We start from the raw sequence: 21423 nt of genomic DNA, 5'->3' as shown, positions 1-21423 counted from the left end.
TGGGAGAAAAATCATTGGGGCATTAAAAATGTGTACTTTTTTCTCCCTTGGAATAATGCAACGGTTGTTTGACTAGGCAAGGTAGTTGGAGACGGGGGTGGGTGGAGGTCATGTGATGAAACCTCCAGGAATACGTTCAACCAGAGTTGGCAACCCTAGTACTTGCCTGAGTTTAGCAAAGAGCAGTATATCTGTAAACACAGTCTTCAAAGTGGAATTCCCGATTCCATTTTGGGATACAGTACATGAGTAATTTGGAATATGACATGTAGTAAGTGTCGGATGCTTGTGAGGAACAGGTGACTTTGGACCAATGTTTGACAAAGCTCTCCACCACTGGATTTTCCTCACCTCATGTCTGCATCTGTTCTAGACTAATTTGTAGAGATTGATCACCATAATTAGTCAATAACTCCTTTATTGCTGTATCATGTGACTACCAGGATATTGAAAGAAGAAAGACTTGCATTTATATAGCGCCTTTCACGACCACTGGACGTCTCAAAGCGCTTTACAGCAAATGAAGTACTTTTTGGAGAATAGCCACTGGTGTAATATGGGAAACACGGCAGCCAATTTGCGCACAGCAAGCTCCCACAAATAGCAATGTGATGATGACCAGATAATCTGTTTTTGTTATGTTAGTTGAGGGATAAATATTGACCAAGACCAGGGATAACTCCCCTGCTCTTCTTCAAAATAGTGCCATGGGATCTTTTACGTCCACCTGACACAGCACCTCCGACAGTGCAGCACTTCCTCAGCGCTGCACTGAAGTGTCAGCCTAGATTTATGCGCTCAAGTTCCTGGAGTAGGACTTGAACCCACAACCTTCTGACTCCCGAGGCGATTGTGCTACCCACTTTGAAGGTGAACTTGATGGACCTTGGTCTTTTTTCTTCTAGCAATTCCTCTGTTCTAAATTCTGTGCCTCAGTTAAACAGCAGACTGTCCCGTTAACAGCTATAAAGAGCAAAAGCAAAATACTGCGGATGCTGGAAATCTGAAATTAACCAGAAAATGCGGGGACTTCTCAGCAGGTCAGACAGCATCTGTGGAGAGAGAAGCAGAGTTAACGTTTCGGGTCGATGACCTTTCGTCAGAATTGCTATAACGAGCTGATTAATGGTACACGTCTTTCAGATGAGGCATTAAACCGAGCCCCCGTCTGCCCTCAGCAGGAGGTAAAAGATCCCACTGCGCTATTCGAAGAAGAGGATGGGAGTTCTCTCCGATGTCCTGGCCCACATTTATCCTCAATCAACACCACTACAAACACATTTATCTGGTCATTTATCACATTGCTGTTTGTGGGAGCTTGCTGTGCGCAAATTGGCTGTCACGTTTCCCACATTACAACAGTGACTGTACTTATAAAGTACTTAATTGACTGTAAAGCATTTTACATAAACACATAAGAAATAGGAGCAGAAGTAGGCCATTTGGCCTCTCGAGCTATTCAGTAAGATCATGGCTGATCTGATCATGGACTCAGCTCCATTTCCCTGCCCGCTCCTCATAACGCTTGACTCCCATATCATTCAAAAATCTGTCTATCTCCATCTTAAATATATCCAATGACTCAGCCTCCACAGCTCTCTGGGGTAAAGAATTCGACAGATTCACAACCCTCTGAGAGAAGAAATTCCTCCTCATCTCAGTTTTTAATGGACGGCTCCTTATTCTGAAACTATGCCCCTAGTTTTAGTTTCCCCTATGAGTGGAAATATCCTCTCTGCATCCACCTTGTCGAGCCCCCTCATTACTTTATTTTTCGATAAGATCACCTCTGATTCTTGTAAACTCCAATGAGTATAGGTCCAACCTGCTCAACCTTTCTTCATAAGACAAACCCTTCATATCAGGAATCAACCTAGTGAACCTTCTCTGAACTGCCTCCAATTCAAGTATATCCTTCCTTAAATACGGCGACCAAAACTGTAAGCAGTACTCCAGGTGTGGCCTCACCAATACCCTGTACAGTTGTTGCAGGACTTCTCTGCTTTTATACTCTATCCCCCTTGCAATAAAGGCCAACATTCCATTTGCCTTCCTGATTACTTGCTGTACCTGCATACTAACTTTTTCTGTTTCATAGACAAAAGATGCCCAGATCCCTCTGTACCAACGCATTTTGTAATCTCTCCCCATTTAAATACTAATTTGCTTTTTTATTTTTCCTACCAAAGTGGATAACCTTACATTTTCCACAATATAGTCCATCTACCAAATTTTTGCCCATTCACTGAGCCTATTCATATCCCTTTGTAGATTCTTTGTGTCCTCGTCACAACTTGCTTTACCACTTATCTTTGTATCATCAGCAAATTTGGCTACATTACACTCGGTCCCTTCATCCAAGTCATTAATATAGATTGTAAATAGTTGAGGTCCCAGCACTAATCCCTGTGGCACCCCACTCGTTACTGTTTGCCAATCGGAAAATGACCCATTCATCCTGAATCTCTGTTTTCTGTTCGTTATTCAATCCTCTATCCATGCTAATATATTAACCCCAACCCCGTGAACTCTTATCTTGTGCATTACCTTTTATGTGGCACCTTATCAAATGCCTTCTGGAAATCCAAATACACCACATCCACTGGTTCCCCCTTATCCACCCTGCTCATTACATCCTCAAAGAACTCCAGCAAATTTGTCAAACATGATTTCCCTTTCATAAAACCATGCTGACTCTGCTTGACTGTATTATGATTTTCTAAATGTCCTACTATTTCCTTAATAATGGACTCCAGCATTTTCCCAATGACAGATGTTAGGCTAACTGGTCTATTGTTTCCTGTTTTCTGTCTCCCTCCTTTCTTAAATAGGGGCACTACATTTGCAGTTTTCCAATCTGCTGGGATCTCTCCAGAATCCAGGAAATTTTGGTAGATTACAATCAATGCATCCATTATCTCTGCAGCCACTTCTTTTAAGACCCGAGGATGCAGGCCGTCAGGTCCAAGGGACTTTCGTTCCATTAGTCTGCCGAGTACTTTTTCTCGAGTGATAGTGATTGTTTTAAGTTTCCCCCTCCCTATAGCCCCTTGATCTATTATTGGGATGCTTTTAGTGTCTTCTACTGTGGTTCTGCTTTTTAATTTAGTCCCTAGCTGCTCATACTCCCTCAGCACAACCTCTTTCTTTGTCGTACCTATACATAGAAACATAGAAAATAGTTGCAGGAGTAGGCCATTCGGCCCTTCGAGCCTGCACCACCATTCAATAAGATCATGGCTGATCGTTCACCTCAGTACCCCTTTCCTGCTTTCTCTCCATACCCCTTGATCCCTTTAGCCGTAAGTGCCATATCCAACTCCCTCTTGAATATATTCAATGAACTAACATCAACAACTATCTGTGGGAGGGAATTCCACAGGTTAACAACTCTCTGAGTGAAGAAGTTTTCTCATCATCTCAGTCCTAAATGGCTTACCCCTTATCCTTAGACTGTGTCCCCTGGTTCTGGACTTCCCCAACATCAGGAACATTCTTCCTGCATCTAACCTGTCCAGTCCCGTAAGAATTTTATATGTTTTTATGAGATCCCCTCTCATCCTTCTAAACTCCAGCGAATACAGGCCCAGTCGATCCAGTCTCTCCTCATATGTCAGTCCTGCCATCCCGGGAATCAGTCTGGTGAACCTTCGCTGCACTCCCTCAATAGCAAGAACGTCCTTCCTCAGATTTATTCCAGGTGAGGCCTCACCAAGGCTCTGTACAACTGCAGTAAGACTTCCCTGCTCCGATACTCAAATCCCCTAGCTATGAAGGCCAACATACCATTTGCCGCCTTCACCGCCTGCTGTACCTGCATGCCAACTTTCAATGACTGATGTACCATGACACCCAGGTCTCGTTGCACCTCCCCTTTTCCTAATCTGCCGCCATTCAGATATTATTCTGCCTTCATGTTTTTTGCCCCCAAAGTGGATAACCTCACATTTATCCACATTATACTGCATCTGCCATGCATTTGCCCACTCACCTAACCTGTCCAAGTCACCCTGCAGCCTCTTAGCATCCTCCTCACAGCTCACACCGCCACCCAGCTTAGTGTCATCTGCAAACTTGGAGATATTACACTCAATTCCTTCATCTAAATCACTAATGTATATTGTAAATAGCTGGGGTCCCAACACTGAGCCCTGTGGCACCCCACTAGTCACTTCCTGCCATTCTGAAAAGGACCCGTTTATCCCGACTCTCTGCTTCTTGTCTGCCAACCAGTTCTCGATCCACGTCAGTACATTGCCCCCAATACCATGTGCTTTAATTTTGCACACCAATCTCTCGTGTGGGACCTTGTCAAAAGCCTTTTGAATGTCAAAAGCCTTTTGAAAGTCCAAATACACCACATCCACGAGTTCTCCCTTGTCCACTCTACCAGTTACATCCTCAAAAAAATTCCAGAAGATTTGTCAAGCATGATTTCCCTTTCATAAATCCATGCTGACTTGGACCGATCCTGTCACTGCTTTCCAAATTCGCTGATATTTCATCTTTAATAATTGATTCCAACATTTTCCCCACTACTGATGTCAGGCTAACCGGTCTATAATTCCCTGTTTTCTCTCTCCCTCCTTTCTTAAAAAGTGGTGTTACATTAGCTACTCTCCAGTCCATAGGAACTGATCCAGAGTCGATAGACTGTTGGAAAATGATCACCAATGCATCCACTTTTTCCAGAGCCACTTCCTTAAGTATTCTGGGATGCAGACTATCAGGCCCTGGGGATTTATCGGCCTTCAATCCCATCAATTTCCCTAACACAATTTCCCCCCTAATAAAGATTTCCTTCAGTTCCTCCTTCTCACTTGACCCTCGGTCCCCTAGTATTTCCGGAAGGCTATTTGTGTCTTCCTTCGTGAAGACAGAAACAAAGTATTTGTTCAACTGGTCTGCCATTTCTTTGTTCCCCATTATAAATTCACCTGAATCTGACTGCAAGTGACCTACATTTGTCTTCACTAATCCTTTTCTCTTCACATATCTGTGGAAGCTTTTGCAGTCAGTTTTTATGTTCCCTGCAAGCTTCCTTTCATACTCTATTTTCCCCCTCCTAATTAAACCCTTTGTCCTCCTCTGCTGAATTATAAAATTCTCCCAGTCCTCAGGTTTGCTGCTTTTTCTGCAATTTATATGCCTCTTCCTTGGATTTAACACTATCCTTAATTTCCCTTGATAGCCATGGTTGAGCCATCTTCCCCGTTTTATTTTTACTCCAGACAGCGATATACAATTGTTGAAGTTCATCCATGTGATCTTTAAATGTTTGCCTATCCATCGTCAACCCTTTAAGTATAATTTGCCAGTCTATTCTAGCAAATTCATGTCTCATACCATCGAAGTTACCATCGAAGTTATCGGTATTCACTAAGGAGGACACAAACAACCTTCCGGATATAAAAGGGGTCGGGGGGTCTAGTAAGGAGGAGGAACTGAGGGAAATCTTTATTAGTAGGGAAATTGTGTTGGGGAAATTGATGGGATTGAAGGCCAATAAATCCCCAGGGCCTGATGGACTGTATCCCAGAGTACTTAAGGAGGTGGCCTTGGAAATAGCGGATGCATTGACAGTCATTTTCCAACATTCCATTGACTCTGGATCAGTTCCTATGGAGTGGAGGGTAGCCAATGTAACCCCACTTTTTAAAAAAGGAGGGAGAGAGAAAACAGGGAATTATAGACCAGTCAGCCTGACCTCGGTAGTGGGTAAAATGATGGAATCAATTATTAAGGATGTCATAGCAGCGCATTTGGAAAAAGGTGACATGATAGGTCCAAGTCAGCATGGATTTGTGAAAGGGAAATCATGCTTGACAAATCTTCTGGAATTTTTTGAGGATGTTTCCAGTAGAGTGGACAAGGGAGAACCAGTTGATGTGGTATATTTGGACTTTCAGAAGGCTTTTGACAAGGTCCCACACAAGAGATTAATGTGCAAAGTTAAAGCACATGGGATTGGGGGTAGTGTGCTGATGTGGATTGAGAACTGGTGGGCAGACAGGAAGCAAAGAGTAGGAGTAAATGGGTACTTTTCAGAATGGCAGGCAGTGACTAGTGGGGTACCGCAAGGTTCTGTGTTGGGGCCCCAGCTGTTTACACTGTACATTAATGATTTAGACGAGGGGATTAAATGTAGTATCTCCAAATTTGCGGATGACACTAAGTTGGGTGGCAGTGTGAGCTGCGAGGAGGATGCTATGAGGCTGCAGAGTGACTTGGATAGGTTAGGTGAGTGGGCAAATGCATGGCAGATGAAGTATAATGTGGATAAATGTGAGGTTATCCACTTTGGTGGTAAAAACAGAGAGACAGACTATTATCTGAATGGTGACAGATTAGGAAAAGGGGAGTTGCAACGAGACCTGGGTGTCGTGGTACATCAGTCATTGAAGGTTGGCATGCAGGTACAGCAGGCGGTTAAGAAAGCAAATGGCATGTTGGCCTTCATAGCGAGGGGATTTGTGTACAGGGGCAAGGAGGTGTTGTTACAGTTGTACAGGACCTTGGTGAGGCCACACCTGGAGTATTGTGTACAGTTTTGATCTCCTAACTTGAGGAAGGACATTCTTGCTATTGAGGGAGTGCAGCGAAGGTTCACCAGACTGATTCCCGGGATGGTGGGACTGACCTATCAAGAAAGACTGGATCAACTGGGCTTGTATTCACTGGAGTTCAGAAGAATGAGAGGGGACCTCATAGAAACGTTTAAAATTCTGACGGGTTTAGACAGGTTAGATGCAGGAAGAATGTTCCCAATGTTGGGGAAGTCCAGAACCAGGGGTCACAGTCTAAGGATAAGGGGTAAGCCATTTAGGACCGAGATGAGGAGAAACATCTTCACCCAGAGAGTGGTGAACCTGTGGAATTCTCTACCACAGAAAGTTGTTGAGGCCAATTCACTAAATATATTCAAAAAGGAGTTAGATGAAGTCCTTACTACTAGGGGGATCAAGGGGTATGGCGAGAAAGCAGGAAGGGGGTACTGAAGTTGCATGTTCAGCCATGAACTCATTGAATGGCGGTGCAGGCTAGAAGGGCCGAATGGCCTACTCCTGCACCTATTTTCTATGTTTCTATGTTTCTATGTTTTCCTTAAGTTCAGGAATTAACTGTGTCACTCTCCATCTTAATAAAGAATTCTACCATATTATGGTCACTCTTCCCCAAGGGGCCTCGCACAACAAGATTGTTAATTAGTCCTTTTTCATTACACATCACCCAGTCTAGGCCAGCCCTCTAGTTGTTTCCTCGACATATTGGTCTAGAAAACAATCCCTAATACACTCCAGGAAATCCTCCTCCACTGCATTGGTTTGCCCAATCTATATGTCGATTAAAGTCGCCCATGATAACTGCTGTACCTTTATTGCACGCATCCCTAATTTCTTGTTTGACGCTGACCCCAATCTCACTACAACTGTTTGGTGGTCTGTACACAACTCCCCCTAGCGTTTTCTGCCCTTTGGTATTCCGTAGCTCCACCCATACAGATTCCACATCATCCAAGCTAATGTGCTTCCTTACTATTGCATTAATTTCCTCTTTAACCAGCAACGCCACCCCACCTCCTTTTCCTTTCTGTCTATCCTTCCTGAATGTTGAATACTCCTGAATGTTGAATACTCCTGAATGTTGAGATCCCAGCCTTGGTCACCAAGGAGCCATGTCTCCGTGATGCCAATTATATCATATTCGTTACTTGCTGCCTGTGCAGTTAATTCGTCCACCTTATTCCGAATACTCCTCGCACAGAGCCTTCAGGCTTGACTTTTGAACACACCTCCGGAATGTACTATCAGCAAGGGCAGACGTCGATGACGAAGTCCATCACCGCCACCGGTGTGCCAGCGCATCCTTCGACCGCCTGCGGAAGAGAGTATTTGAAGACCAGGACCTCAAATTTGGCACCAAGTTTATGGTTTACTGAGCAGTAGTGATACATGGCACAGAGAAGTGGACCATGTACAGCAGATACCTCAGCGCTGGAGAAGTACCACCAGTGCTGCCTCCATAAAATCCTGCAAATCCACTGGGAGAATAGACACACCAACATCACTGTTCTTGATCAGGCCAACATCCCCAGCCTCAACACTGATCACACTCAACCAGCTCCGTTGGCGGGCCACATCGCCCGCATGCCCGACACGAGACTTCCTAAGCAAATGCTCTACTCGGAACTCCTACACAGCAAGCGAGCCCCAGGTGGGCAGGGGAGTGGTTCAAGGACACCCTCAAAGCCTCCTTGATAAAGTGTAACATCCCCACCGGTACCTGGGAATCCCTGGCCCAAAGTGGAGGAAGAGCATCCAGAAGAGCGCTGAGCACCTCGAGTCTCGTTGCCAAGAGCATGTAGAAACCAAGCGCAGGCAGCAGAAGGAGCATGTGGCAAACCAGACTCCCCACCCACCCTTTCCTTCAACCACTGTCTGCCCCACCAGTGACAGAGACTGTAATTCCCGCATTGGACTGTACAGCCACCTGAGAACTCACTTTTAGAGTGGAAGCAAGTCTTCCTCGATTCGAGGGACTGCCTATGATGATGATGATATGTCATTGGTGCCAACGTGGACCACGACAATTGGATCTTTTCCCTCCCACTCCAAGTTACTCTCCAGCCCAGAGGAGATGTCCTTAACCCTGGCACTGGGTAGGCAACACAGCCTTCAGGACTTGTGCTGTCGGCTGCAGAGCACAGTATCTATCCCCCCTAACTATACTGTCTCCTAACATTACAACATTTCTTTTTGCTCCCCCCAACTTGACTGCCCCCCTGTACCACGGTGCTGTGGTCAGTTTGCTCATCCTCCCTGCAATCCCTGCTCTTGTCCACACAGGGAGTAAGAATCTCAGACCTATTGGACCATTGCAAGGGCTGAGGCTCCCCCAATGCTACCTTCTGGATCCTCATACCTGCCTTGCTTGTAGTCACACCCCCCTGTCCCTGACCAGTCACACCCCTTAGGGAATTATTTAACCTAAGGGGTGTGACTGCCTGCTGAAACGCAGCGTCTTGGTAACTCTCCCCCTCCCTCATGTATCGCAGTGTCTGAAGTTCGGACTCCAGCTCATCATCCTTTTGCACGTGCAGAGGCAGTGAAAGGCGATGTAGAAATACAGGTTCTTTCTTTCTTCCTTACAACTGTTTCCACTGGCCAGGGGGGACGATGAACAGACACAAATGAACCTGCTAGTGATAATTGGCAAAAGAAGCAGGGGGGAGCCGAGAATATTTTTTACGCAGTGAGTTGTGATTTCGAACGCACTGCCTGAAAGGGTGGTGGAAGCAGATTCAATAGTAACTTTCAAAATGAAATTGGATATATTCTTGAAACGGAAATATTTGCAGGTCTCTGGGGAAAGAGCAGGGGGGGTGGGACAAATTGGATAGCTCTTTCAAAGAGCACGTTGGGCCGAATGGCCTCATTCTGTGTTGTAAGGTTCAATGATTCTACACATGAACAGAGCCTTCACTTCGGGAACTCTGCGGAGAAGGGGGAAGGGCAGGATTCTTCCTGCTTCGTGCTTGGCGTTCGAATATCGGAGAGTTTTGTGATCGTAGAAAAGTACCCTTTGAAACCGTGGGTAAATCTACTGCGTTATCAGTAGCCTTATTTAGTCTGTTCAGCCTTAATTATCCTCGGGGTCCTAGCTAATATTTCTCCCTCAATCCACATAACAAATACAGATTATCAGGTCATTATCACATTGCCGACTGTGGGAGCTTGCTGTGCGCAAATTGGCTGCCGTGCTTCCCACATTATAACAGTGACTACACTCCAAAAAGTACTTCATTGGCTGTAAAGCGCTTTGAGATGTCCGATGGTCGTGAAAGGCGCTATATAAATGCAAGTCTTTCTTTCTTTAAGACGCTCTTTAAAACCTACCTCTTTGACCAAGCTTTTGATCACCTGTGCTAACATCTCTTTATGTGGCTCAGTGTCAAATTTTGGCTGATTACACTTCTGTGAAGCGCCTTGGGGCATTTCACTATATTAAAGGCGCTACATAAGGTATTGGTGAGGCCACACCTGGAATACTGCGTGCAGTTTTGGTTTCCATATTTACGAAAGGATATACTTGCTTTGGAGTCAGTTCAGAGAAGGTTCACTAGGTTGATTCCGGGGATGAGGGGGACTTATGAGGAAAGGTTGAGTAGGTTGGGCCTCTACTCATTGGATTTCAGAAGAATGAGAGGTGATCTTATCGAAACGTATAAGATTATGAGGGGGCTTGACAAAGTAGATGCAGAGAGGATGTTTCCACTGATGGGGGAGACTAGAACTAGAGGGCATGATCATAGAATAAGGGGCCTGTAATGTCTGTAAGCTTGTAATGTTTGTAGCTCCACACTGTGGATGTGAACGTATTGTGTACTGCAAGTGCAGGGTTAATAATAAACAGAACCAGGCAATTCTGGAGGCTTCCGACAGAGCTGACTGCCATGTAGGAAGCTGTGTGTGCTGTGCTCTGTGAATATATCATCGGGCCGCCCATTTAAAACAGAGATGAGGAGAAATTTCTTCTCTCAGGGTTGTTAATCTGTGGAATTCGCTGCCTCAGAGAGCTGTGGAAGCTGGGTCATTGAATAAATTTAAGACAGAAATAGACAGTTTCTTAAACGATAAGGGGATAAGGGGTTATGGAGAGCAGGCAGGGAAGTGGAGCTGAGTCCATGATCAGATCAGCCATGATCTTATTAAATGGTAGAGCAGGCTCAAGGGGCCATATGGCCTCCACCTGCTCCTATTTCTTATATTCTTGTGTTCTTATATAAATGCTAATTGTTGCTGTCCTGCTCAGCAATTCCTCCCAAGACTTTTCTCCGATGATGTCATCAGCAGTCAAAACAGAATGTGAAATGTATCCGAATGTTTTGCTGTGGTTCCATTTTGTGAAAGGGGCTATGAGAGTGAGGACACAGGTCTTTGTTGTGTATGTATTGGTGCTGGACAAGTAACCAGAGGTCGTGAGTTGAAATCCCACCAATGCCAAGTAGGGAAATCGAATTCAATAAATCTGATAAACCTGCTGGCACCAGGAAATAAACCATGAAAACTGTTGGATTGTTATAAAAACCCAACTGGTTCACTAATGTCCCTCACGGAAATAAATTTGCTGTCTTTACCTGGTCTGGGCCTACATGTCACTCCAGAGCCTCACTACGCAGTTGACTCAGTGGCCTCAGGATAACTAAGGTTGAGCAATAAAGATTGCCTTCCTAGCCTCGCCCAGATTCCATGAACACATTGACAAGAAGTCTGTCCTCGTCCTCTAGTAATGAATGAGCTCGTTCATAGTATTTTGACATACTAGGGATCCAAAATTGCACCGCACCCCCCCCCCCCACCCCCCCGAATCGGGGGTGTTAACATTCAGGGCCGGGACTTTTATCGCCCGGCCCGGAAGTCCCGCCCCGACGCAGAATTGGGCACGTGAGCTCCTTGTTCTGAATCCCCACCAAAATGCTGCCTCCGAATATAGCCCAGATTTGTAAAAGCACGTTCATCGTACAGTTCGATGCTGTTCACTGTCCAAGTGTCATGTGTCGGTTGTATGGCCTAACTGGAATCGTAGTGATATCATCCTCGCCAGAGGAAATAGTTTCAATGGGCCCAAGTTTCCACATGATTCGCGCCTGATTTTTAGGAGCAACTGGTGGAGAACGGACTATTTTAGAAATCGCAATTCTCCACATTTTTTTTTCTGCAGTTCTCGTCAGGTAGAACAGTTCTAGTTTAGAACAGAATTTTTTCTTCAAAAGGGGGCGTGTCCGGCCACTGACGCCTGATTTGAAAGTTTCCACAGTGAAAACGTACTCCAAACTAAAGTAGAATGGAGCCAGTGAAGATTTTTGTAGAACTGAAAAAACCTGTTCTACACATTTAAAAAATTAGGCGTCCAGAACGAGGTGGGGGGTGGGGGGGGGGGAAGGGAACTCATTAAATTCGACAATAAATCCTTATTTATACTTCTACAAATATTATACAAATAAATCCAACCTGAATAAACATTTATAAGCCAAGAAAAGATTAAATAAACCATCTTCCTACCTGTGTGAAAGCCAGGGAGAATTCTGCAGCCGTTCGTGCCGCTGAGTGAGGGGGAGAGAGGGGGAGGGAAGAGAGAGGGGGGTGGTCGGGGAACAGGAGCGGGTGTCTGGTCAGGGGGAGGGGAGCGGGTCTCGGGTCGGGGCGGGGGGGGGAGCGGGTGTCGGGTCGGGGGGGCGGGGGGGGAGCAGGTGTCTGGTCGGGTGTCGGGTCGGGGGGGGAGCGGGTGTCGGGTCGGGTCTCGGGTCGGGTCGGGGGTGGGGGGAGCGGGACTCGGGTCGGGGCGGGGGGGGAGCGGGTGTCTGGTCTCGGTCGGGGCGGGGGGGGAGCGGGTGTCGGATCTCGGGTCGGGGCGGGGGGGGGAGCGGGTGTCGGGTCGGGGCGGGGGGGGGGGCGAGCGGGTGTCGGGTCAGGGCGGGAGAGTGGGTGTCGGGTCGGGGGGGGAGCGGGTGTCGGGTCGGGGGGGGAGAGTGGGTGTCGGGTCGGGGGGGGAGAGTGGGTGTCGGGTCGGGGGGGGAGAGTGGGTGTCGGGTCGGGGGGGGAGAGTGGGTGTCGGGTCGGGGGGGGAGCGGGTGTCGGATCGGGGGGGGAGAGTGGGTGTCGGGTCGGGGGGGGGGGAGCGGGTGTCGGGGGGTGGGGAGAACGGGTGTGGGGGCGGGGGGGGGAGCGGGTGTCGGGTCGGGGGGGGAGAGTGGGTGTCGGGTCGGGGGGGGAGAGTGGGTGTCGGGTCGGGGGGGGAGCGGGTGTCGGATCGGGGGGGGAGAGTGGGTGTCGGGTCGGGGGGGGGGGAGCGGGTGTCGGGGGGTGGGGAGAACGGGTGTGGGGGCGGGGGGGGGAGCGGGTGTCGGGTCGGGGGGGGAGAGTGGGTGTCGGGTCGGGGGGGGGAGCGGGTGTCGGGGGGTGGGGAGAACGGGTGTGGGGGCGGGGGGGGAGCGGGTGTCGGGTCGGGGGGGGAGAGTGGGTGTCGGGTCGGGGGGGGGGGAGCGGGTGTCGGGGGGTGGGGAGAACGGGTGTGGGGGCGGGGGGGGGAGCGGGTGTCGGGTCGGGGGGGGAGAGTGGGTGTCGGGTCGGGGGGGGGGGGAGCGGGTGTCGGGGGGTGGGGAGAACGGGTGTGGGGGCGGGGGGGAGAGTGGGTGTCGGGTCGGGGGGGGAGCGGGTGGTGGGGGTGGGGGGGGGCGGGTGTCGGGTCTGGTCGGGGGCGGGAGCAGGAGCTGGCCGTGGGAGGAGCCGCATTCACGCAGCCCCAGTGAGGCCATTGGGCCAGGGCTAGGGGCTGCGTGCTTCGGGCCCCTCCCACACAGTTCGGCGCCTGGAGCTACTGCACTTGCGTGCCGACTGTAGCGCGCATGTGCAGAGGACCCGGCACTGTTTTCAGCGCAGGGACCTGGCTCCGCCCCCCCCCACAGCTCGTGCTGGCTGCGCCGAGGGCCAGAGGACCTGTAAGTCGGTGGAGAATACCGAGGATTTTTTTAGGCGCCGTTTTAGGCGCGAAAAACGGGCGCCCAGCTCGGAGGGGCGCCCGTTTTTTTTCTTGTGGAAACTTGGGCCCTTTGTATCTACACTTTTGAATCCCTTTATCATTTTAAACCCCTCAATCAGATCACCATCAACCGTCTAAACTCAAGGGACGATGAGCCAACTTTATGCAACCTGAGCTCATAATTTAACCCTTTAAGCCTATCATTCTGGTTGAATCTGCGATCCAGCCCCTCCAAGGCCAATATAGAATTCCTGAGGTGCGGTGCACAGAACTGAATACAGTGCTCCAGACCAAGGAGCCAAAATTGCTTTCTACCCGAAACGGGGCACAGCTACCGTTTTTTTAAGTGCTCCGACTGCCCCAATGCACGGGGCGGACATTCCGGCAATTTTCAGCTCTTTGGTTGATGTTTCCGGTCAGAGCGCTGTTGGTGTGGGGAGAGGGGTGGGAGTGGGGCCAGGTCGGAGTAGCCCTCACTAGTAGGGCGGAAGTGACCGATGCTCCAAATCATCAGCGCTGCGTTGGCGCATCATAACGTCCCACCTCATCAGTTAAAGGGGAGGGCTGCTGTGAACTCTGCAGCCACTTTAGTGGCAAACACTGGTCCACCAGGGAGGGTTTCGGCCGGGCCAGCAGCTTGGCACCTAAGAGGGGGTGCCAGGCTGCCTGTTGGCGACCCGGCCGAACCCCCGCGGGCATAATTGTCAGCCGAACCTGGCTTTCAGTGGCACCAACTGGTGGCGCCGCTCCCGCGGGGCAATTCCACACGGGGCAATTTCCCGCGGGGCAATTCCAGACGGGGCAATTTCCCGCGGGGCAATTCCACACGGGGCAATTTCCCGCGGGGCAATTCCACACGGGGCAATTTCCCGTGGGGCAATTCCACACGGGGCAATTTCCCGCGGGGCAATTTCGGAAAGGGGGTCACCGCCGATCGGTAAGGGGTCGGAGCGTGCACGACGTGGCGGGAAAACGGGCAGGGCAGTCCCCTGCACCACTCTAAAACGAAAGGAGGGCGATATACAAAATGGCGGCCCCTCCGCGGCGACACGGCAGCCAGTCCGCACCGACACGTGGCTGCCACTTTCAGGCCGCCACGGGCCTTTATCGAAAGGGACAATTTTGGCTCCCAAGGCTCGATACAACTAAAGCATCACTCCCTCACTTTTGTATTCCAGCCCCCTTGAGATTAAGGCCAACGTTCCATTATCCTTCTTGATTAATTTTTCTACCCGTGCACTCGATTTTAGTGATTTATTGGGCACCCAAATCCCTTTACTCCTCTACAGCAACTAGTCTCTCGCCATTAAGAAAATATTCCACTTTTCCTTCCTCGGATCGAAAGTGGATGAGCTCACACTATGTTTTGAGTAATGGCTGCTTTCTGTGTGTATTCTAAACAAAGCTGTTTTGCCTGCCGCTCGAAACAGTTGCCGAGGAAGCTCATGCTGCTGCTGTTGGTCTCTCCCCTTGAACATGAAAGTGCTCTCGGCAGCTCTCCTTGCGCCTCCCTGTTATTTGTCGATAGGAATGTCAGGAAGCTCTTCCTCACACAAAAGGGAGTGGAAATCGGGAACTTTCTCAGCTGAGAGTGGTAGATTTTTGTTTGGCAAGGGTATTGATGGTTACAGAACCAAGGCGGGTAGATGGAGTTAAGATACAGATCAGCCATGCTATATTGAACAGAAGAACAGACTCGAGGGGCTGAATGGCCTAAAGAACAACCCCACTCCTGCAAAGCATCAATCGGAGCTATGGATATTTTAAAAAAAAAAAAGTCTACAATCGTTAAATATTAAAAGCATATCTTCTAGACTCCTCCACTGATTGAGCATCAAACTAATTTGTGCAGTTATCTAATTTGTGCAGTGACTTTATTCACCCCACCATTAGTGCCTGTCTCCGTCCCTGCCTCAGCTCATCTGCTGCTGAAACTTTCTCCCATACCTTTATTACCTCTAAACTATTCCAGTCCCTGATTTCTTTGCCCACCATTGGCGGCTGTGTCTTCAGCTGCCTAGACCCGAAGCTCTGGAATTGCTTCCCCAAACCTCTTTATTCTCCTTTTAAGACGCTCCTTAAAACTTGCCTCTTTGACCAAACTTTCGATTACCTGTCCTAATATCTCTTTATGTGGCTCGGTGTCAGTGTTGGTCTGATAACGCTCGTGTGAAGAGCCTTGTGGCGTTTTACTACATTAAGGGTGCTATATAAATGCAAGTTGTTGCACTCAATATGCGAGAACATTTTGAAGTCCGTCAGCGGAGATTCTTGCTCTGTGAATGAGGCTGAAGACTAACAATCTTTCACTCCAACTGCGGCTCGGGATCCCCGTGAGCTGCGCTTTGTTCTCTGCGGCCTGTTTCTTTTAATGCACGGTCCCTTTAAATCTCTGCGCATGTGTGGTATTCACAATGTAAAATCCAGTGAGCAGCCTGCACGGGACCTTTCTCATTACTGCATGGCCGTGCATCTTAAAGGGAACATTGCTCAAGGGTAAAGTTTCCTACATTACAACAGTAATTACACGTCAAAAGTACTTCAAAGCGCTTAGGGACATCCTGAGGTCATGAAGGGCGCTATAGCAATGCAAGTTCATTCTTTTTCTCGTTTAAAGGAGTGGGGGTGGTGGGGGGTGCGGCGAAACTGCAAACAATTCCTGATTTAATGCGTGCACGAGAGGAAATTGAGTGAACACAAGGCCAGGCCCAACTGTGATGCTCTCCAGTCAAATAGCCTGTCAATGCTTATAAATGAAGAGTGAGCACTTGGGTGAGTTTGCAAATGACCGTAGACCCATATCCCTGCGTGCCGCAGTGACTTTATTAGGAAACTATGGAGTAAACTCCACCTCACCCCCCCCTCCACCCACACCCCCAGCAAAATCAGCTCCATGGTGCAAAGTACCAGGCACTGTGGAATGGAGCAGCCAACTTGTATTTATATAGCGCCTTTAACATAGCAAAATGTCCCAAAGCATTCAGGCGCGTTATCAGACAAAGTTTGACGCTGACCAAAGAAGGAGATGTTGGGACAGGTGACCAAAAACTTGGTCAAGAGCTAGGTTTTAAGAAACTTCTTGTAGGAGCGAGAGGCGGAGCAGTTTAACGAGGGAATTCCAGAGCTTAGGGCTCCAGCAACTGAAGGCACGGTGGCCAATCATAGAATAGTTACAGCACAAAAAGAGACCAGCTCTCTGCAAGAGCCCTGCAAAATTTTTTCCATCAGGAACTTATCCAATTCCCTTTTGAAAGCCACAATTGAATCAGTCACCACTTCCCTTTCAGGCAGTGCATTCCAGATCCTAACCATTCTTTGCATAACATTTTTTTTCCTCGTGTCGCCTCTGGTTCTTTTGCCAATCACCTTAAATCTGTGTCCTCTGGTGCTCAACTCTTCTGCTAATGGGAACAGTTTCTCTCTATCTACTCTGTCTAGACCCCTCATGATTTTGAACACTTCTATCAAATCTCCTCTCAACCTTCTCTGCTCTAAGGAGAACAACCCTAGTTTCTCCAATCTATCCGCGTAACTGAAGTCCCTCATCCCTGGAATCTTTTCTGCACCCTCTCTAAGGCCTTCACATCCTTTTTATAGTGCGGTGCCCAGAATTGGACACAATACTGCAGTTGAGGCTGAGCCAGTGTTTTATACAGGTTCATCTTAATTTCCACGCTTTTGTATTCTACACCTCTATTCATGAAACCCAGGATCCCGTTGCTTTTTTTAACTGCTTTCTCAACCTGCCCTGCCACCTTCAATGAGTTGTGCACATATACCCCCAGTCTCTCTGTTCATGCACCCGCTTTAGAATTGTACCCTTTAGTTTGTATTGCCTCTCCTCGTTCTTCCTACCAAAAGGTATCACTTCACACTTTTCTACGTTTAGTTTCATCTATCACATGTCTGCTGTCTATGTATTCTTGAAGTCGATCACTATCCTCCTCACTATTCACTGCACAATGAAGTACATTGTGCCCTGCACACCCAAGTCCAAGTCATTAATATACATCAAGAAAAGCAGTGGTCCTAGGACCGACCCCTGGGGAACACCATGTATACCCTCCTCCAGTCCGAAAAACAACCGTTCACCACTACTCTCTCTATCCTGTCACTTAGCCAATTTCGTGTACATGCTGCCACTGTCCTTTTTATTCCATGGGCTTGGCCAATGGTGGAGCGAGTAGGGGATGCACAGAACCAGAGTGGAGGAGTGCAGAATTCTCAGGAGGTTACAGGGCTGGAGGGTGTTTACAGAGATGGGGAGGGGCGAGGCCATGGAGGGATTTGAGAACAAGGATGAGGATTTTAAAATTGAGGCGTTGCTGGACCGTGAGCCAATGTAGGTCAGCGAGCACAGGGGTGATGGGTGAGCACAAAATAGTAGGTGTGGAGCTGTTGGTTCAACACAGCCGAGAGCTCATCTCTTCCAGGCTCATTTCACAACCTAAATGGTTTATGTGAATAAACAACCTGGGTTTCCAAAGGTTGGATCTGACCTCCCAGGCCCCCGCCTCTCTCTCCCTCCCCCTCCCAGGACCCCGCCTCCTCTCCCTCCCTGGCTCCCAGGCCCCCTCCCCTTTCCAGGGCCTTCACCTCCTAGGCCCCCTCCCCTTTCCAGGCCTTCACCTCCCCCTCCCAGTCTCCCTCCCCTTCCTAGGGCCTTCATCTCCCACTCCCAATCCCCCTCCCCTTCCCCGGCCTCCTCTCCCTCCCAGCTGCCTGGAATGGGATACCACCCGCTGTGTATAATATTTTTTGTCCCATCTGTCAAAGCCCTGTGGGGTTCCGGCCAGAGATCTGAGGGGTGGATGAAAATTATCAGTCAGGTTCGGAGTAAGGCCTTTTGACATGTCGGCCTCGCTTCCCTCTGCCTCTCCCCTCCCCCCACAGTAAGCTCAAGGTAATCCTCCTAACTGGAACAACAGAAAATGGGTTAAGAAGATCACTGCAAAGACTTTAATGACGGACGTGTTTCCAAGTCAGAGACGAGGTGATTGGCACCCTCCGCTCCAGCTGATCTACACCGATCCATTTGGTTTACAGAGGACTCAGGCTTCTAAAAATTCTTTATTCTCTCCGTTCGAACTTCCCGAGACAGCCGTGACTCAGCGGGCTGTACTCTTGCCTCTGTGTTGGTTTTACCTTCAACCCACATCACTGAGAAAACAGATTATGTGGTCATTATCACATAGCTGTTTGTGGGAGCTTGCTGTGCTACCGCATTTCCTGCATTACAACAGTGACTGCACTTCAAAAAGTATTTCATTGGCTGTAAAGCGCTTTGGGTCATCCTAAGGTCATGAAAGGCGCAAGTCTTTCCTTTGCTGACACCTTGTAAGTTGAGGTTTATTACCTGTTATCATGCCAATAGGTGGGGATGATTACGCTGGAGTCCTGCAGAGACCTGTTCATGGACGTCCAGGGTGCCCATGGAATGAAATATCTGCATGACCTCTAGCCTATTAAGCCAGGTCTCTGGGGGGAAAAAAAAAATAGATTCCTAAATGTTTGACGTGAGGAACTATAAAAATGTTCTATTTTTTCTTGCCTCTCCTAGAATCTCCCAGGACTTCTTCCGCCTCTTCTCTGAGCAGCCATGACAGGATGTCCACAGTCACCGCCTCCACCAGCTCTACGTCGGTCAACACGGACTGGTTGGACGAGCGGCCCATGAGCGCCAGCTCCTCGGGCTCCTGGCAGGACTGCCGCGTCCCCTTCGAGGCCCCGGCCCCCGGAGCCCACCCCCCGGAGACCCCGCCCCGCACAGAGGAGGATGTCCGAGTGGAGCTGGCTCCGCCTTTGCGCGCACTCAGGGCTGACCGGGCGTGCAGCAACAACAACAACAACACGCCGGACCGGCTGAGCCTTAACGTCAACTTCCGCCAGGCCCCTTTGTCTCCCATAGCAACTAGAGCCATGGCCCCCAACCCCAAGCTGTCTTACGTGGACAGGGTCGTCATGGAAATAATTGAGACTGAGCGCATGTATGTGCAGGACTTGCGGAGCATCATTGAGGTGGGTGTCTAACCTTCTTTCGACGGGCCTCGGCCCTCTGAGCAGAATGCCAACGAGATTGGATTTTTTTTTAAAGCAAGAGAAAAGATGAGACGAATCAGGAAATGGGAATGAGATTGGAACTGACAGTTTACTTGAAAAGGAAAATTTTCGGTGCTATTGGGAAGGAGTGGGACTAATTGGACAGCTCTTTCAATGAGCTGGCACAGACGCAATGGGCCGAATGGCCCCCTCTGTGCTGTAAGATTCTATGATACACCCTGCACCACCTGAGGATAGAAGGATCCCTTTAAGGAATCTAGTTCAATTCGGTTAGAGCTTGCTGCGATCAGGGCAGTGCAAAATATATCTTCAACTGGCACGGTCTGCCTCAGTTGTCAGTTTATGGCTTACCTCAGATTGAGAAGGTTGTGGGTTCAAGCCCCACTCCAGAGATTTGAGCACATAAATCTAGGCTGACACTCCCCGTGCAGTACTGAGGGAGTGCTGCACTGTGGAGGTGCCTTCTTTCAGATGAGACATTAAATCGAAGCCCCGTTTGCCCTCTCGGGTGGACGTAAAAGATCTCATGGCACTATTCGAAAAAGAGCAGGGGATTACTCCCCACTGTCATGGCCAAATATTTATCCCTCAACCACCATGATGAAAATACAGATTATCTTGTCATTATCACATCGTTGTTTGAGGGACCTTTCTGTGTGCAAATTGGCTGCTGCATTTCCTACATTACAACAGTGACTACGCCTCAAAAAAGGACGTAATTGGCTGTAAAGCATTTTGGAAAGTTCTGAGGTTGTGAAAAGTGCTATTAAAAATGCAAATCTGTCCTCCAAATCAATCAAATCTCTGGCTTGTGGCACCGAAAGAGGGGTGGGGGGGCGGGAGAATCATCTCCTACTGGAGGTTGGCCCAAAGACCATGTGGTAACTTAGAAACATAGACAATAGGTGCAGGAGTAGGCCATTCGGTGCTTCGAGCCTGCACTACCATTCAATAAGATCATGGCTGATCATTCCTTCAGTACCCCTTTCCTGCTTTCTCTCTATACCCCTTGATCCCTTTAGCTGTAAGGGCCATATCCAACTCCCTCTTGAATATATCCAACGAACTGGCATCAACAACTCTCTGCGGTAGGGAATTCCACAGGTTAACAACTCTCTGAGTGAAGAAGTTTCTCCTCATCTCAATCCTAAATGGATTACCCCTTATCCTTAGACTGTGTCTCCTGGTTCTGGATTTCCCCAACATTGGGAACATTTTTCCTGCATCTAACCTGTCCAGTCCCGTCACAATTTTATATGTTTCTATGAGATTCCCTCTCATCCTTCTAAACTCCAGTGAATAAAGGCCCAGTCGATCCAGCCTCTCCTCATATGTCAGTCCAGTCATCCTGGGAATCAATCTGGTGAACCTTCGCTGCACTCCCTCAATAGGAAGAACGTCCTTCCTTAGATTAGGAGACCAAAACTGAACTCAATATTCCAGGCAGTAAGACCTCCCTGCTCCTATACTCAAAACCCCTAGCTATGAAGGCCAACATACCATTTGCTTTCTTCATCGGCTGCTGTACCTGCATGCCAACCTTCAATGACTGATGTACCATGACCGCCCAGGTCTCGTTGCACCTCCCCTTTTCCTAATCTGCCGCCATTCAGATGATAATCTGCCTTCGTGTTTTTGCCCCCAAAGTGGCTAACCTCACATTTATCCACATTATACTGCATCTGCCGTGCATTTGCCCACTCACCTAAACTGTCTAGGTCACCCTGCAGCCTCTTAGCGTCCTCCTCACAGCTCACACTGCCACCCAGTTTAGTGTCATCTGCAAACTTGGAGATATTACACTCAATTCCTTCATCTAAATCA

At 48.7% G+C, this 21423-nt stretch overlaps 1 protein-coding gene across 1 annotated transcript in view; it reads left to right on the top strand.

The window, feature by feature from the left end:
• Positions 1-21423, top strand: part of LOC139263178 (pleckstrin homology domain-containing family G member 3-like) — a 221497-nt gene that overhangs the window by 110348 nt on the left and 89726 nt on the right. The window contains exon 4 of the mRNA XM_070878852.1: positions 19100-19557. Coding sequence (XP_070734953.1) covers positions 19100-19557 — 458 coding nt within the window. The remainder of the gene's footprint in view (positions 1-19099; positions 19558-21423) is intronic.

Source organism: Pristiophorus japonicus, chromosome 4 (assembly GCF_044704955.1).
Source record: "Pristiophorus japonicus isolate sPriJap1 chromosome 4, sPriJap1.hap1, whole genome shotgun sequence".
Classification (NCBI taxonomy): Eukaryota; Metazoa; Chordata; class Chondrichthyes; family Pristiophoridae; genus Pristiophorus; species Pristiophorus japonicus.
The sequence above is the reverse complement of the archived record's forward strand: the minus strand, read 5'-3'. Positions and strand labels throughout refer to the sequence as shown.